Here is a 15,687-nt window from a genome sequence, read left to right as displayed (position 1 = left end):
CATCAGTCCCTGGGCTGGCATAGCAGCCAGTGGGGCCAGTGCCTCAGGCTCCCTGTGGCCAACCAGCCACAGCTGCCCCTGAGGGGAGTTGGGAGGGTGAGAGACTCTGCTGTCTGCACCCCTTGAGTGAGCGTCCGTGGCCCCCCCTTGGCATCATACACCACAGGGATGCTGGGGGGTCTGGGGTCTCCTTCACCACAGAGTCTGAGGATGGGCCCCTCCGCTGTGGCACCAGGAGCTCTCTCCATGCCAAGGAGGGGCTGTAGGACCCTGTGGCTGTAGGCACTTGTCTGGGACCAACGCTCACCACCATGTGCTTTGGGACACCCCAACACTGGGGTCACCCCCGCCTCCAGCCAGGACAGCCCCCATGGGTGCTGCAGCACCACAGGCCTCATTCCTGCACTGGGAGTTGCTGCACACCTACGGTGGTGGGGGAGCAGAGTCCTCAGGAACCCAGCCCTTACCCCCCTCACTCCCCTGGCACCATGCAGCCCCCAGCCCCTCCATGTGTACAACCTCAGGTGCCCATTTCCCAGCTGCCCTGTGCCATACCAGATACTGGAGGGGGTCTGGCACACCCCTTCCCTACCAGGCTGGGGGTCCTGAGCTGTGTCACCACCCCCGTGCTGTTCCATGTGATGTCCTGAGTGGCAGCAGGAGCACATTGTCCTCCCTGGAGAGAGCAGTGGTGGCCAAGCGCTTCTTCTCGCTCCCGGTGCTGTGTTGGACCACGGGCATGCACCAGGGTGCTGCTGTACCAGCTGTGCTTGTCCAGGGGCTGCCACAAGTGGTGGAGGATGAATTTGGAATGGACAGTCTCTTTTGGTGCCACTGGCTGGACACTGGCTGGCCATCCTGCCTCTGGCAATAAGGACATGTCCTGCCTCTGGGAACAAGGTGTCTGGCTGTCTTGCCTCTGAGAGCAAGGATGTGTCCAACTGTCCTGCTGCTGGGAGCAAAGCAATGGCTGTGCTGGGGATGGAGGTAGTTTGATTCCCACCTTGGACAGGCACACCAAAAGTGAGGGGTCTCTGATGAGGGCACAGGGAGGGCTATGATGTGGGGACACGCTGTCCCTGTCCTGTGTCCCCCCTCCCCGTAGTTAGGCACCTGTAGCCACAGGGACCCTGGCAGTACCACGGCAGTGACACAGGCCACACCAGTCTGACCCCACTGTGCTGGGCTTTGCACCCCCGCAGCCCACTGCTGCCCTGTGGGAGCCCTGCCTGTGGTGCTGAGGGTCCCGGCATATCCCTGTCCCATCCATGGGCTCACCAGCTCCTCACCACCCGCTCCAGGCGCTTGGGAAGATCCCAGCTGGCATCGCTGCCTTGCTGGGGATGTCATTCGAGGGGGACCTGCCTGCCCAGGGTGCTCCCACTGGAGGGATTCCCTTCCCCAGCTCCCGGCACTCGGAGGCTCCGGGTCCAGTCCTGGTGTCACTTCGCATCCGGCTCCCAGCGCAATCGGACACAATGGCCCGTATTGGGGTGAGGAACACGAAAGTGCCGGATTTAAGCCCAGAGCCGAACTGCAACTCCTATGGACTCAGAATGGCTTCTCCCGGAGCTGGCTGTCCCTTGCCATCAGCCCGGCACGGGAACATGGTGCTGCTGTCCCCGGGCTGACCCTGGTCCTGTCCCGGCACCCACCGGCCACAGGGACAGGGTGACACGGGTGGCTCATAGCCGTGAGAGGACACGGTAGCACAGGGAGGTGACACGTGGGCGTCATAAGAGGGGCCCAAGAACGGGGTGGGGGGAAATGGAGTGACGGTCCCTGGCCCGTGGCGCTGCGCCGGTGCCGGTGCCGGCTGATGGTGATGCCGGTTCCGGTGCAGCACTAGAGCAGCTGCCGGTGCTGCCGGTGCAGCAGCTGTACCGCGGTGCCTGTGATGATGCCCGTGTCGGTGCAGCACTGGTGCCGCTGATGCCGGTGCTGCCGGTGCCGCCGGTGCCGGTCATCACTCCCGCAGTGCGGGGCTGCGTCCGGTGCCAGGTGCTGCCGGTGCAGGGCCGGTCCCCGGTGGCTGCGGGCGGAGCCGGAGCCGGTGCCGATGCCGGTGCCGGGGGCGGTGCCGGCGGTGCCGGTGCCGGTGCCGGGCGGGGCCCCCGCGGGCTGCGGGCGGTGCCGGCCCCGCCGCGGTATAAAGGGGCCGCACGGGCCGGGCTGGGCGCACAACGGCGGCGGCGGGTGGGGAGCGGCGGTACCGGTACCTCCACGGTGAGTCCCGGCCCCTCCTTCTTCCTCCCGGCCCCGCTGGTCCGGCTCGGGGCTCTCCTGCAGCGCTGCGAGACCGGCGGCGGCACCGGGGGCTACGGGGTCGGAGGTAGCGGGTAGCCAGGAGCGCCGGGGGCTGCGGGACCGGGAGGAGTCGGGAGCGCCGGGGGCTGAGAGGCCCCGGGGGGGCTGCTCAGGGGCTCTGCCGGCGGCACGGGTGTTCCTGGGGCTGGCTCTGCGCCCTGCCTGCACCCCCGCACGTGGTCGTGCACCCCCCGACATGCCCGCACCCCCTGCCCGCACCCGTGCCCTGGTGCAGCTCTGCAGTCCCGTCCTGCCCGCGCTGCCCGTCCCCTCGTCTCCATCTCGCCGCGGGGAGGGGGGTCTAGGTGCTTCCACCCCTGCAGCCAGGGGTCCCGCCACAGGCGGTCGGGGTGTTGGGGGGCTCTGGGTGGCCGTGATTTCCCCGGGGACACCCTAATCCCTGGCGTCCCTGTGCCCTTCCCTGTCCTCTAGCCCAGCCATCTCTTGGGAGCAGCTGTGCTCCCACTTGGCTGAACAGGGGGTGCTGGCACTGGGCACTGTGGGGTGCTTGGGACCTCCACACCTCGCCTGCCACCCTGCACAGTGGGGTGGTTGGGACCCTCATCTTCATCTGGCCCCATGGAGACACTGGGAAGGTGTCACCCTCAAACCAGTGACCAGCAAGGGACAGGGTGTCCATGGGGCAGCAGAGGAGCAGGGTCCCCCCACTTTTGTGTTATGGGGAGGCCTGGTGGGGAGCGTGTCCCTCTGTCCCTTCCCTGATGCTCCTTGGTGTTCCTCCAGATGCCAGGGAGCCTCTCCACGGCCCTGCGTGTCGTGGGGACCAGCCTCTTTGCCGTGGCAGTGCTGGGGGGAATCCTGGCTGCCTACGTCACAGGGTACCAGTTCATCCATACGGAGAAGCACTACCTCTCCTTTGGACTCTACGGGGCCATCCTGGGGCTGCATCTCTTCATCCAGAGCCTCTTTGCCTTCCTGGAGCACCGGCGCATGCGGGACGAGGGGCAACCGGTGCGGCCGGGGCGCTCCGTGGCCCTTTGCATTGCTGCCTTCCAGGAGGATCCCGACTACCTGACGAAGTGCCTGCGTTCTGTCAAGCGCATCGCCTTCCCTGACCTCAAAGTGGTGATGGTGGTGGATGGAAACGGCCCTGATGACACCTACATGCTGGACATCTTCCATGACGTGATGGGCTCCGAGCACTCAGGCAGCTACATCTGGAGGAGCAACTTCCACGCGCAGGGCGAGGGAGAGACAGAGGCCGGGCTGCAGGAAGGGCTGGCCCGTGTCCAGGCGCTGGTGCGCAGCAACACCTACTCCTGCATCCTCCAGAAGTGGGGCGGGAAGCGGGAGGTGATGTACACGGCCTTCCGGGCGCTCGGAGACTCTGTGGACTACATCCAGGTGGATGCATGGGCTGGGGGGACGTGGGCAGTGAGTGTCCTGCCTGGGCAGCTGGGCAGAGGGGCTGTGGGTGGGATAGGAGCAGCCCTGGGAGCCTGCAGGAGCACTTGGGTGCCTGGATGTGGCCCCACGCACCGGCCCTGAGCCACTGGCACTGGGGCTGGGGGTGAGTGGCACTGAGGTGGCCAAGGGGTCGAGCCCTGTCTGCAAGGGTGCCACATCACCTCCTCAGCATGTGCCCTGACATGGTGTCACTGAGTGGGACAGCGTGGCACAGCGCAGGGTCCTAGGTCCCCAGGGTGGCTGGGACAGGTCCTCCATCAGTTCTGGGGATGGGTGTCCTGGGGCAGTGGTGTCCAGGCACCACGGGGTGCTCCACTCCCTGCCATCGCCTGCCGGCCTCCAGGGCCCTGCCTGGTCTCGCCATCCATGGCTCAGGCTTGCCCGGCTGCGGGCTGGGCTGTCTGCCGGGTGCGTGTGGGCGGCGGGAGCGGGGCTCAACATTCCCTCTGCCCCCAGGTGTGTGACTCAGACACGGTGCTGGACCCCGCCTGCACTGCCGAGATGCTCCGCATTCTGGAGGCCGACCCCCGTGTTGGCGGCGTTGGTGGCGATGTGCAGGTACCTTGGTGCGAGGGAGGGCACCCCAGGGCGGCGAGGCGAGGGCAGGGCTGGGAGTGCCGGGGGCTGCAGCAGTGCCAGAGCTCACATCCCTCCTCTCCCTAGATCCTGAACAAGTACGACTCATGGCTCTCCTTCCTGAGCAGCGTGCGGTACTGGATGGCCTTCAACGTGGAGCGTGCGTGCCAGTCGTACTTCGGGTGCGTGCAGTGCATCAGCGGCCCCCTGGGCATGTACCGCAACGCCCTCCTGCAGCAGTTCCTTGAGGACTGGTACCACCAGACCTTCCTGGGCAGCAAGTGCAGCTTCGGGGACGACCGGCACCTCACCAACCGTGTGCTCAGCCTGGGCTACCGGACCAAGTACACAGCTCGCTCCAAGTGCCTGACGGAGACACCCACGCGGTACCTGCGCTGGCTCAACCAGCAGACCCGCTGGAGCAAGTCCTACTTTCGTGAGTGGCTCTACAATGCACTGTGGTTCCACAAGCACCACCTCTGGATGACCTATGAGTCGGTGGTCACTGGGTTCTTCCCCTTCTTCCTCATTGCCACCGTCATCCAGCTCTTCTACCGCGGTCGCATCTGGAACATCCTCCTGTTCCTGCTGACGGTGCAGCTGGTGGGTGTCATCAAGGCCACCTACGCCTGCTTCCTGCGTGGTAATGCTGAGATGATCTTCATGTCCCTCTACGCCCTCCTCTACATGTCCAGCCTGCTGCCCGCCAAGATCTTTGCCATCGCCACCATCAACAAGTCGGGCTGGGGAACCTCAGGGCGCCGCACCATTGTGGTGAACTTTGTGGGGCTGCTGCCAGTGTCGGTGTGGGTGGCAGTGCTGCTGGGTGGGCTGGCCTACACCGCCTACAGCCAGGACCTCTTCAGCGAGACTGAGGTGGTCTTCCTCATTTCAGGTGCCATCCTCTACGCCTGCTACTGGGTGGCCCTGCTCACCCTCTACCTGGCCATCGTCGCCCGCCGCTGTGGCAAGCGGGAGGAGCAGTGTGGGCTGGCCTTCACTGAGGTCTGACTGCAGGGTGGTGCCACATGCCGGGGGGTTCCTGTGTGCCAGAGCAATCATCCCCAGTCCCCTCTTCCCCCATCCTGGAGCTGGGATGGTAGAAGTGCCAGGTGCTGGGGTGTCCCTGTGTGCCAGAGCAACCACCTCAGATCCCCTCTTCCCCCATCCTGGAGCCACCAGGTGCTGGGCAGTGCCAGGATAACTACCCCCAGTCCCCTTTCCCATCCCAGAGCCAACGGGCAGCGCTGAGCGCTCCCACCCCTTGGCATTTCTCAGCAAATCTAGAAATCTTGCTAATTTTTTTATTAATATGTTTATTTTTTCCCTATCATTTCTCCATCCCAAGCTGGCTGTGGAGAAGCTGAGCCAGGGCTGCCCATCACCCAGCTGGGTGCCGCTGGCCACATCCCTGCTGTGCCCTATGGAGCATCCTGGTGCCGAGCGCTGCTGGCTGCGCTCCCCCCACCCCAATTCAGAATTTTCCACCTTTCGGTGCTTTTTATAGGGATTTCAGTCCCACCTCCACGGTGCTACAGCACTTCCCACCCCCAGGACACACCGTCTCCGTCTGGCACGGTGCCAGCACTGCTGGATGGTGCTGCCTCTGCTCCACTGCTGCGTGCAGGCACGTACCCACGGGGAGCCCCTCCAGCCCTTTTTGGGGGGGGCCGGCTGCTCCAGGAGGGCAGCAGGTCCCTTCAGCTTTGCCAAAGAGCCAATGGGGGAATCCTGGTGTGGAGAAACTGGGAAAATGGGGGGAGCTGTGGGTTGTGTGGAGCATTCCCCCCAAAGGGGCCGTGGTGGTGCTCTGGCCAATTCATGGCCCCATCATTCCCACCCCACTGCCTTCTCAACAGTAGGAAGACACTGGGATTTAGGCAAGGTGCTTCCCAACCTTTCCCCTCCCAAGGGAATTGACCTCTGGGTCCTTTTTGTCAGGACTTGGATGAAAACCCCTTTCTACAATGGAGGTTTTAGCTGTTTTTTGTTTAACTTAATACAAGGTTTTTTAGGAGACTTTTGTAGCTCTTTGGTATTGTCATGGATGGTTTGTAAATCTATTTATTTTTGAACCTGCCAGGGGGATTCTTTTCATATTTTAGGGGAAAAAATGTTTTTATATCCTGATGGAGTTGTGGAAATAAAGACTCGCATCAAGGATGTGTGCTGTGTTTTGGGGAGGGTTCCTGGTCCCCCTGCCCTGATTTGAGGGAGACTGGGGCTGAGTCCCTGTCTGGCACTGGTGTCCCCGCAGATGCAGGGAGGGGTAGAGGGGGACATCTCCATGCTGGCACCTCCGTGGGTCCCTGGGAACTGCTGAGTTCAGGCACTGAGGGCAGCCCTCAGATAGGACATCCCTGCATGGGCTCACAGGAGGTCCCTGCCCCTCAGGAACCATGTCCCCTGGAGTGACCCACAGCATCTATGGTTCTCAGAAAAGAGTCATTTTGGGGGGACAAGTGACCCAGGAAGGGCTCAGGGTGCCCAGACACAGAACTCATCACCTTGAGAGTTCCCTGTGCAGGACAGGGATGAGGTCCTGGATCTTTCTCAGTCCTTGCTGCTCTTCCCAGCAGCAGAATGAAGTTCACAGCCCCCATCCATCCCCCTCACACCTTCTTGGGCACGTGGGTGATGATGGGCTTGGGGCGGGTTTTGAAGAGCAGTTTGGTTTTGATGAGGGCGGAGACAGTGTAGTGCCCCTGTGGCTCCCCAGGGCTGGGCTGGGGGGCTCCTCCCTGCTTCACCAGCACAGCAAACGGCTTCTCCAATTGCACCACCTTGCCATAGAGGATGTGGTGGCCCACGATGAGCACAGGGACGCCCTGGGGAGAGTGGAGGGTGAGGGTAGGTAGGGCCAGGCTGTCCACAGGGGGGACCCCAGTGCCACCTGCCTCACCTCGCAGGTGTAGTGCAGATCTCCCAGGAGGCTCCCGGCCAGGCTCCCGCTCTGCCGTGGCTCCACCTCGCCCTGCAGCTCCACCAGCACCCACTGTGCCAGGCTCCCGGTGCCGCTGCTATGGGAGAGACAGGGGGGTCACCCAGGGTGGTCACCCGGGGCCTGGCCGTGCCCCGGCACAGGGCTGCAGGGGCTGGACCCCAAGGGTCTCACCTGGAGATGACGATTTGCACCATGTCAGATCCTGGGGGGGGCTGCAGAGACACAGGTAGGGCATGGGGCAGGGCCTGCTACCCCTGGGGTCCCCAGGCTGAGCTCCTGCCCCTGGGCCCCACAGATGCCATGTCCAGATCCCAGACCTATCCCTTTCCCGGGCCCTCCAGCCATTCCCGGGCCCCACGGACCCCACAGATCCACCCATACCCACCCCCGCGGGCCCTGCAGCCCCCTCGGGTCCCACAGCCCGTCCACAGACCCATACCTTCCCCGGAGCTTGCGGCCCCCATGCCCACACTCCCCCTCTCGGTGCCCCGCAGCGCCCCGGTGCCGCCGCCCGGTTGCGCGGGGCGCTGGTGCCCTCCAGCGGCGCCGGGGCGGCGGGGCCGGGGCGGGGCCGCTCGACGGGGCCTTCGGGGGCCGGGCCCCTCCCATCCGCCCCCCCTCCGCCTGGCCCGGGCCGACCCCCTCCCGCTTCCCCCGCGCCGCTCCCGCACCCGCCGCCAGCCGCGCGCGAATCTCCCGCCGCGCCGCCGCTTCCGCCTCCGGTCACGTGCGGCCCCCGGGCAGCCCCGGTTCCGGTGCCTCGCGCACGTGGGGCGGAGCGGGGCCGGGACCGGGCTCGGGATCGGAGCGGGGCCGCCGCGGCGCGATGGGCGAGTTCGAGGTGCACCGGGTGCGGTTCTTCGGGCTGGTGCCCGCGGGCGTGCGCTGCCTCGCCTGCCAGCCCCGCGGCTCCCGCCTGGCTCTGGCCCGCACCGACGGCACCGTCGAGGTGTACAACTTCGCCGCCAACTACTACCAGGAGAAGGTGAGGGCGCCGGCACGGGCCGAACCGGGCTGTGCTGGGCCGGTACCGAGCCGTACTGGGCTTTAGCGAGCTTGTACCGGCCCCGTACGGAGCCTGTACTGGGTCTGTACCGAGCCGAACCGGGCCATACCGAGGCTGTGCCGGGCTTTACTTGGCCCTGCCGATCCGCACCGGGCTGTACAGGGGCTGTACCGGGCTCTATTGGGCCGCTCCGAGCCGTGCCGCGGTGTGACGCCCGTCCCCCCGCAGGTGATCCCCGGGCACGAGGCGCGGACGGTGGAGTCGCTGTGCTGGGCCGCCGGGGACCGGCTGTTCGGGGCCGGGCTCAGCGGGGACATCACCGAGTACGACCTGTCTCGGCTGAGCGCGGCCCGCGGGGCCGACGGCGGCGGGGGGCCCATCTGGAGCATGGCGGCCAACGGCACCGGTACCCAGCTGGCGGTGAGTCCCGCCGGGAACGGCATCGGGAGCAGCGGCAGGGGCGGGGAATCCTCCTGTGCCGCCAGGCTGATCCCGACCTTCCACAGATCGGCTGCGAGGACGGTTCTGTTAAGATCTTCCAAGTCGTTCCTGGAGGGATCCAGTTCGAGCGGAACCTGGACAGGCGGAAAGGTGAGTCCGGCAGCAGCACCATCCCTTTGTCCCCCCTGGTGTCCTGGTGACCGAGGGGCTGTGAGCCCGTGGGGTCACACCCGGAGCTTCCCTCCCCAGGCCGTGTGCTGTGCCTGTCCTGGCACCCCTCGGACACCCACATCGTCGCCGGCTCCATTGATGTCTTCCGTGTCATTGATGTCGCTTCAGGTACCTCCTGCCCCGGGGGTGACCCTGGCCTGTCCTACAGCACTGCCAGCACCCACTGGCCTCCTGTGCTTGGGGGGATCCCTGGCCACCACCAACTGTCCTCCATGTGCAGGTCAGACTGTACAGAGGATCATGGTGAACTACCACGTGGAAAAGGTGAAGCGCGAGTGCGTGATCTGGGCCATCGCCCTCCTTTCCAGAGGCACTGTGGTCACCGCTGACTCCTTCGGGAGGGTACAGTTCTGGGACTGGCAGCAGGGCACGTTGGCAGAGTCCCATACTGTCAGCACCTCGGCTGTGCTCTCGTTGGCTGTGGCAGAGGTTGGTGAGACTCCCATGTCCTCCCTCATCTGACAGGGGCCCGTGGCAGGAGCTGCCGGGCTCGGTGCCTCCTGATGGTGCCCTCCCTCTCTTCTCAGTCTGCTCCCACAAACCCATTCCGGTTTTTGTCCCCAGAAGGAGGACAGCATTGTTGTGGGTACCTCGACCGGAGCCACCTACCAGCTGCAGCTGCTGCCGGTGAAGCTGGGTGGATCGGAGAAGCGCTGGGTGCGGACCAAGCCCTTCCAGCACCACAGCCATGACGTGCGGGCCGTGGCGCACAGCCCCACCGCCCTCATCTCCGGGGGTAGGACTGCCAGGGGCACCGGGACAGGCTGGATCTCCCCTCCTGGTACCAGCTCAGCTGATCCCTGTTTGGCTTCCAGGCCTGGATGCCCAGCTGGTGATCCGCCCGCTGATGGAGAAGGTGCAGAAGAAGGGCTATGATGCAGTGCTCCGAAAATTCACCTTTCCCCACGTGAGTGACACTTAGAGTGGTGTCTTGTGACTGGTGGGGTAGGTGGGCAGGGCTGGATCTTTCTGCGGGAGAAGCTGGACCTCCTTGCCCCTCTGGGTGCCCTCCTTTCTCTGACGGGGTCCCTTCCCTGGCCCTGCGTCCCTTCCCTGTCCTGTTGCGTCCCCTTCCTTGGACCTGGTACATCTGGAGGCTTCTGCCAAGGAGTGGTAGAAGTTAGCAAGTTGGTCTTGCTGGTCCTGCCAGGTCTCCATTTCCAGGCTCCCATCCCGTGGAGCCTGTTCTCCCCCACCTTGGAGTCTCCAGCACCCTAAGGTGTTCTGCTGGTGCCCCACCCTGTTGTGCCAGGCTGTGGATCCGTGACAGCCTGACCATTTCCGTGACATCCTGCCTGTTCCTCCGCACAGCGACGCCTTGTATCCTGTGCCAGGAAGGCCCGGCTGCTCCTCTTCCAGTTTTCCCAGCACCTGGAGCTCTGGAGACTTGGCTCCACTAAAGAGACTGGTGAGTCGCAGGTGTAGCTCTCCGGCATTGGCCCTGTGGCAGAGCCCATCTGTCCCAGAATTTTGGGATTGAGCTGTGCTATGCCTCAGGTCTGGTTACTCCCCCAAGGATCCCCAGCTGCCCAACAGGACCTCTGTGGTTTTCCCACCATCACTGATGCTCCGTGTGCTTTCTTGTCCCAGGAAAGGATGGCGAGGTCCTTCCCTTGTGCCGCATGCCCGAGCACCTGGTGCAGCTCAAGAGCAAGGTAGGGCTGAGCGGGGCAGGGGTCCCCCTCAGAGGGGGGCACTAGATGGGCTCTGGGAGTCCCCCAGGCTCCTATCAACCCTGCAGCATTCCCAGGGCCCGGAGCACATCTACTGCAGCTGTGTCTCACCCTGTGGCACCTGGCTCGGCTACTCCACCGCCTCCCGGTTCCACCTGTACCGCGTGCGCTGCGACGGCATCAGCCTCAGGAAGGTCAGGAAGGGTGGAGGGGGCTGCAGGGTCACGGGGGGCTGGCATGGTCAGTGTCACAGTGGTGACAGCAATGGGTGGCAGTGGGGTCCTGGTGGGCTGACGTGTCCCTGGGGGGTTGTCATGGCCGGTGTCACACGTAGGGAGCGCTGGTGGCAGTGGGGTGGCTGCCAAGACTATATTCTCCCCGCTCCCAGGTCCCAAAAGTGCCCAAGCTGCTGCTTCCAGCCTACCAGCTCCAGTTCTCTGCCGACTCCAACAGCCTCTTTGTCGCCTCCGCTCGAGGATCTGTCCACGTGCTCCAGCTGCTGGAGCCGGGGAGCTGCAAACACCTGCACACGCTTCGGCCACCCTCAGGTGTGGGCTGAGGGGAGCTAGGGGGGAGCTGGGGGTCCCTGGGATCCATATCCCCTCCCCGTTCTGGGTGCAGAGAGGAGTGTGTGTCCCCCTTTCCCCTCGTGGGTTGTGTGTGGGTCCTTCCTCTGGGTGTTTGAGCCACCCTCATGGCCTGGCACCAGATGGGCAGGGGAACATGGGTCTGAGTGTCCCCTGGGGGGATCTGGGACTCCAGCAGCCCTTACAGCTGGAGGGTCTCTACAGGGTGCTGCGAGGCTGTTTACCTCCTGGCGCCAAGCGCAGACGGGCACTGGCTGGCAGCCGTCAGTGGGGACTGGGCCATCCATGTCTACAACCTGAAAAGCTTCAAGGTGGGTGCAGGAGTGACCCTCACTACCCCCCTGCCTTGAGAGACAGGGGGCAGGAGGCTCAGCGGGCAGGGCCCCTCCCTGGGAGCCATCACTGTGGCCCTGGAGCAGGGCTGGGGTGGATGTCTGGGAATGGATGTCAGAGGTGGCCCTGGGGGCTCCACTTTGGGGGTGGATGTGTGGGGAGGGGGATCAGAGGCAGCCCCAGTGGATCCCATCAGCACACTGTCCTTCCTGCAGCATCACTGCCTGGTGCCCACCTACAGCTGTGCAGTGTCAGCCCTCGCCATCCACCCCAGCACCAACAACCTTGTCATTGCCTACTCGGACCAACAGGTAGGAGCTCTCCTGGTTCAGCCCTCATGGCCCCGGTCCTCTCCCTGTCCTCAGGGCTTTCCAGACCGGCTCTGGGGCCCATCTGGCTGTTGCTGGAGCTGGAGCTGCCCCTGTGCTGGTGTGGGGGTGATGCCAGGCAGGAGCAGACCCCTTGAGCTGCCCTGTGTTCCCCCTTGTGCCTGTGCAGCTGATGGAGTTCAGCATCCCCGAGCAGCAGTACACGGCCTGGAGCCGCACGGTGCAGAGACGGGGGCTGCACCGCTGCTGGCTGGAGCGGGACACGCCCATCACCCACATCACCTTCAACCCTAAGAACCCCTCACACATTCTTCTCCATGACACCTACTTGTTCTGTGTCCTGGACAAGTCCCTGGTGAGCCTTGGGGTGCCCAGGCCACGTCCCTGAGGAAGGGGTGGTGGCCTGGGCAGTGCTGACCTGGGCCATACCTGCTCCCCACAGCCCCTGCCCGACGACAGCACCCCCCTGATGAACCAGAGCACCCTGAAACAGCTTCCAGAGACGGCCAGGAAGCGGCAGCTCCATGCCTTCAAGATCTGCAAGAAGTTCCAGGTGGGTGATGGTGTTGAGGAGTCGGGTCAGGAGGGTGTTCAGGACATGGAGAGGGACTTTGGACAGGGGCCTGGAGTGACAGGACAAGGGTGAGTGGCTTCCCACTGACAGAGAACAGGGTTAGATGGGATATATGGAAGGAATTCTTCCCTGTGAGGGGGGGTGAGGCCTTGGCACAGGTTGCCCAGAGAAACTGTGGCTGCCCCATCCCTGGAAGTGTCCAAGGCCAGATTGGATAGGGCTTGGAGCAACCTGGTCTAGTGGAAGGTATCGCTGCCCATAGCAGGAGGTGAAACAAGATGGGCTTTAAGGTCCCTTCCCACCCAAACCATTCCATGATTCTTTGATTCTGACCTCCTGCCCTGCAGCCCCTGCTCTTTGCGGATCTGCTGGATGAGAACTCCCTGGTTGTGGTGGAACGACCCATCATGGACTTCAAAACCCAGCTGCCTCTGCCTGTCCAACAGAAGAAATTCGGCACCTGAGAGCAGAACAAGCTGCTCCGGCCTCAGGAGCTGTCTCTGTGTTGCTTTCCTGGGACACTGTAGGAATTTTCTTAGGGTGCTGTCAGAATAAAACCTCTCTGTTCTGTACATCTCTGGTCTTACGGCTAATCCGTGCTGTGTGAGACTCCCTGCTGTCACACAACCCTGTCACCCTGATCCTTGTATCCCTCTTCTCCTCCACAGAGCTGTGGGACAAGGTAACACCCCAAATTCCAAACTTCGTCCATGTCAGCATCCAATCCCAGCGCTGGCTTCTCTCTCCCCAGTGGCTTTGTGGGTCTGTGGGTGCTGTGTGGGACAGGGGAGCCTCATTCCCTGAGGATTGGGCTCTGTGGGTGCTGCCTGGTATGGGGAAGCCTTATTCCCTAAGGATGGGGGTCTGTGGGTGCTATGTGGGGCAGGGGAGCCTGATTCCATAAGGACGGGGGGTCTGTGGGTGCTGCCTCATTCCCTGAGGATGGGGATCTGGATGCTACGTGGGGCAGGGGAGCCTCATTCCCTGAGGATAGGGGTCTGTGGATGCTACCTGCAAGCCTCATTTCCTAAGGATGGGGGCTCCTTTGCTGCTGCGTGGAGCAAGGGACCCTCCGTCCCTAGGGACGGGTCCAGCCTCATTCCCTAAGGACGGGGCTCCGCGGGTGCCACCCGGTGTATGGAAGCCTCGGGATGGGGCTCTGTAGGTGCTGCGTGGGGCCAGGAAGCCTCATTCCCTAAGGATGGAGGGAGGGAAATTTGACATCCTCTGGGAATAAGGGAGATTTAAAGCGAAAGGGGAGGGCGGGGGGTGAAATAAATTGCAGCGCGCGAAATAAATCACAGATCCAGACATGGCGTGCGGGGGCGTGGCCTTCCCGCCCACCCCCGCCGGCGCGACCAATCGCAGCAGCGGCGGCTCTGCCGCCGCTGCTGCGATTGGTCGCACCGGAGGGGAGGGCGGAGCGTCCTCACCCCGCCCCCCCATACCCTCGAACCTACCGCAGCGCGCCATGCGGGCGGGGGCGGGGCCTGGAGAGCCCCACCCCTCTACATAAGCACCGCCCCTTCTCCCGGTGACCGGCGGCGGCGGTGGCGGCGGCATGGCCGTGTGGACCCGGGCTTGTAAAACGGGGCTGCTAGAGCTGCTCCTCCGGGAACGCTGGGTCCGCGTGTCGGCGGAACTGACCGGGGAGACCCTGAGCTTAACGGCGGAACCGGGGGCCGGGGATGCGTCGGTGGTGAACGGCGTGGTGAACGGCAACGCGGAGGCGGCGGCGGCGGCGGCGGCACCCGGTTGCGTGAGGAGGGTGCGGGTGGTGAAAGCGGAGGCGGGAGGGCTCGGGATCAGCATTAAGGGAGGTCGGGAGAATCGGATGCCGGTGCTGATCTCACGGATCTTCCCGGGATTGGCGGCGGAGAGGAGCGGAGCGCTCCGGTTAGGCGACGCCATCCTCGCCGTGAACGGCGTCGATCTCCGCGATGCCACCCACGATCAAGCCGTGCAGGCGCTGAAGAGAGCCGGCAGAGAGGTCATCCTCGAAGGTAACGCCTAAACCCCCCTCCTCTCCCCCTCGAATCCCCCGTACGGGCCCCCGGTGCTACCCTGTCCCCCCGGTGCTCCCCCCGCCGTTACCGAGTCCCAACACACCCCCTGGCCGCTGTCACCGGGCTCCCCGACCGCCCTTGAGCCCCTTTTCCGGGTGCGGGACGCCGCTCCCCCCACCCCCGAGTCCCGGTACGTGTGTGTGTCCCCAGAACCCCCAACCCCAGTGTGCCCCCCCCTGGCACGGGGACAGGGACTGGAGTGTCCCCTCCCTGGTCGGAGTGTTCCCTCTGTGGCGGGATGGGAACCCCTCACAGCTGGGGACAAGGACGGGACATCTTCACTGACTGTGTCCCCTCAGGACAGACCTGGGATCCCCTGGGATAGACCTGGGGTTCCCCAGGATAGACTTGGGGTGCCCTGGCTGCAGTGTCCCCCTGGACAGGGTGTCCCCTGTCTTTGGTGATGGAACCTTCAGGGTGGGCAGGTTTCCCCAGGGAGGGCTGTGGCCTCGGGGTTTGGTTTGGGTCTTCCCACATCCCTGTGGGCTCCGTGTCCCTGCGGGTTCTGTGTCCCCATAGGCCCCGTGCCCACGGCACAGCCGGCTCGAGACTGGCCTGACGGAGCCACTGGCTCCTGCCCGACCTGTTCCCGGCAGCCTGACAAGCTCGGGCAGGACTTGCCCAGCCCGTTGGCGCGGCATGGGGCTCGTGCCATGGGGCACTGCGAGGACAGGAGCCCCCTGTGACGCAGATCAGGGTGGCCTGTGCAGGTGTGCCACACACTCTGTCCTGGCGTCCTGGCACGTCCATCTGTCCTCCAGTTGTGTGGGTCTGCTCCACTGACACAGTGCCTGTCAGACACTGAGCATGGAGATGGTGCTGCTGCTTGCCTGCCTGCACCTGGCACACTGTGCCAGCACAAGGGGCCATGGGTGGGCTCCCTGGAGTGGACACAGCTGGCACGGGGTGGTTTAGCCACGGCTGGGTGCTGTGGGGACTGAGGTGGAGATGTGGCATTGGGCTTGGTGCTTGGGCCAGGGCCACTGGCAGAGGCAGCCAGAGTCCCCACGGGACCTCAGGCCGGATTCACCGCGTCCTTCCTCACGCCGCCCGGCCGTTTGATCCCATCCCTCAGGAGCCTCCAGCCCTGTGGTATGTTTGTCCCTTGCTTCCGCCACGGGCATGGGCGCTGCGGCAGCCGCCTCTTCCCTTCCTTTCCCTTCCTTTCCCTTCCTTTCCCTTCCTTTCCCTT

At 64.4% G+C, this 15,687-nt stretch overlaps 4 protein-coding genes across 4 annotated transcripts in view; 3 read left to right on the top strand and 1 right to left on the bottom strand.

Moving 5' to 3' along the window:
• Nucleotides 1–2,185: 2,185 nt before the first annotated feature.
• HAS3 (hyaluronan synthase 3) lies at nt 2,186–5,752 on the top strand. The gene is made up of 4 exons (XM_027685077.1): nt 2,186–2,226; nt 3,052–3,672; nt 4,192–4,293; nt 4,399–5,752. The coding sequence occupies exons 2-4, from the start codon at nt 3,052–3,054 to the stop codon at nt 5,320–5,322; spliced, it is 1,647 nt and encodes a 548-aa protein (XP_027540878.1). The 5' UTR covers nt 2,186–2,226; the 3' UTR covers nt 5,323–5,752.
• A 575-nt stretch (nt 5,753–6,327) lies between these two features.
• On the bottom strand, nt 6,328–8,487 carry CHTF8 (chromosome transmission fidelity factor 8). The gene is made up of 4 exons (XM_027685085.1): nt 8,351–8,487; nt 7,427–7,467; nt 7,214–7,331; nt 6,328–7,139 (listed from the first exon to the last, which is right to left on the bottom strand). The coding sequence occupies exons 1-4, from the start codon at nt 8,366–8,368 to the stop codon at nt 6,924–6,926; spliced, it is 393 nt and encodes a 130-aa protein (XP_027540886.1). The 5' UTR covers nt 8,369–8,487; the 3' UTR covers nt 6,328–6,923.
• On the top strand, nt 7,988–13,001 carry UTP4 (UTP4, small subunit processome component). Its single transcript, XM_027685072.1, has 16 exons — nt 7,988–8,240; nt 8,490–8,681; nt 8,768–8,852; nt 8,952–9,041; nt 9,154–9,362; nt 9,498–9,669; nt 9,749–9,840; nt 10,245–10,341; nt 10,524–10,588; nt 10,684–10,800; nt 10,995–11,154; nt 11,398–11,504; nt 11,742–11,837; nt 12,025–12,210; nt 12,298–12,408; nt 12,777–13,001. The coding sequence occupies exons 1-16, from the start codon at nt 8,082–8,084 to the stop codon at nt 12,891–12,893; spliced, it is 2,055 nt and encodes a 684-aa protein (XP_027540873.1). The 5' UTR covers nt 7,988–8,081; the 3' UTR covers nt 12,894–13,001.
• A 965-nt stretch (nt 13,002–13,966) lies between these two features.
• SNTB2 (syntrophin beta 2) overlaps nt 13,967–15,687 on the top strand; it is a 6,465-nt gene continuing 4,744 nt past the window's right edge. The window contains exon 1 of the mRNA XM_027685078.1: nt 13,967–14,432. Coding sequence (XP_027540879.1) covers nt 13,991–14,432 — 442 coding nt within the window. The 5' untranslated portion in view covers nt 13,967–13,990. The remainder of the gene's footprint in view (nt 14,433–15,687) is intronic.

The sequence above is a fragment of the Neopelma chrysocephalum genome, unplaced genomic scaffold, assembly GCF_003984885.1.
Source record: "Neopelma chrysocephalum unplaced genomic scaffold, ASM398488v2 Primary Assembly neopelma1_68, whole genome shotgun sequence".
NCBI classification, from domain to species: Eukaryota; Metazoa; Chordata; class Aves; order Passeriformes; family Pipridae; genus Neopelma; species Neopelma chrysocephalum.
Note: the sequence above shows the minus strand (reverse complement) of the source record. Positions and strands in the feature narration are given on the sequence as shown.

Bases quoted from the DNA above. Each gene is read 5' to 3' on its own strand.
- HAS3 (XM_027685077.1), top strand. From the start codon at position 3,052: ATGCCAGGGAGCCTCTCCACGGCCCTGCGTGTCGTGGGGACCAGCCTC. The intron at 3,673-4,191 runs GTGGATGCATGG...CTCTGCCCCCAG, and splicing joins ACTCTGTGGACTACATCCAG to GTGTGTGACTCAGACACGGT. The intron at 4,294-4,398 runs GTACCTTGGTGC...TCCTCTCCCTAG, and splicing joins GCGTTGGTGGCGATGTGCAG to ATCCTGAACAAGTACGACTC.
- UTP4 (XM_027685072.1), top strand. From the start codon at position 8,082: ATGGGCGAGTTCGAGGTGCACCGGGTGCGGTTCTTCGGGCTGGTGCCC. The intron at 9,042-9,153 runs GTACCTCCTGCC...CTCCATGTGCAG, and splicing joins TGTCATTGATGTCGCTTCAG to GTCAGACTGTACAGAGGATC. The intron at 10,589-10,683 runs GTAGGGCTGAGC...CAGCATTCCCAG, and splicing joins TGGTGCAGCTCAAGAGCAAG to GGCCCGGAGCACATCTACTG.
- CHTF8 (XM_027685085.1), bottom strand. The intron at 7,332-7,426 runs GTGAGACCCTTG...TCTCTCCCATAG, and splicing joins GTGCAAATCGTCATCTCCAG to CAGCGGCACCGGGAGCCTGG. The intron at 7,140-7,213 runs GTGAGGCAGGTG...CACTCTCCCCAG, and splicing joins ATCTGCACTACACCTGCGAG to GGCGTCCCTGTGCTCATCGT.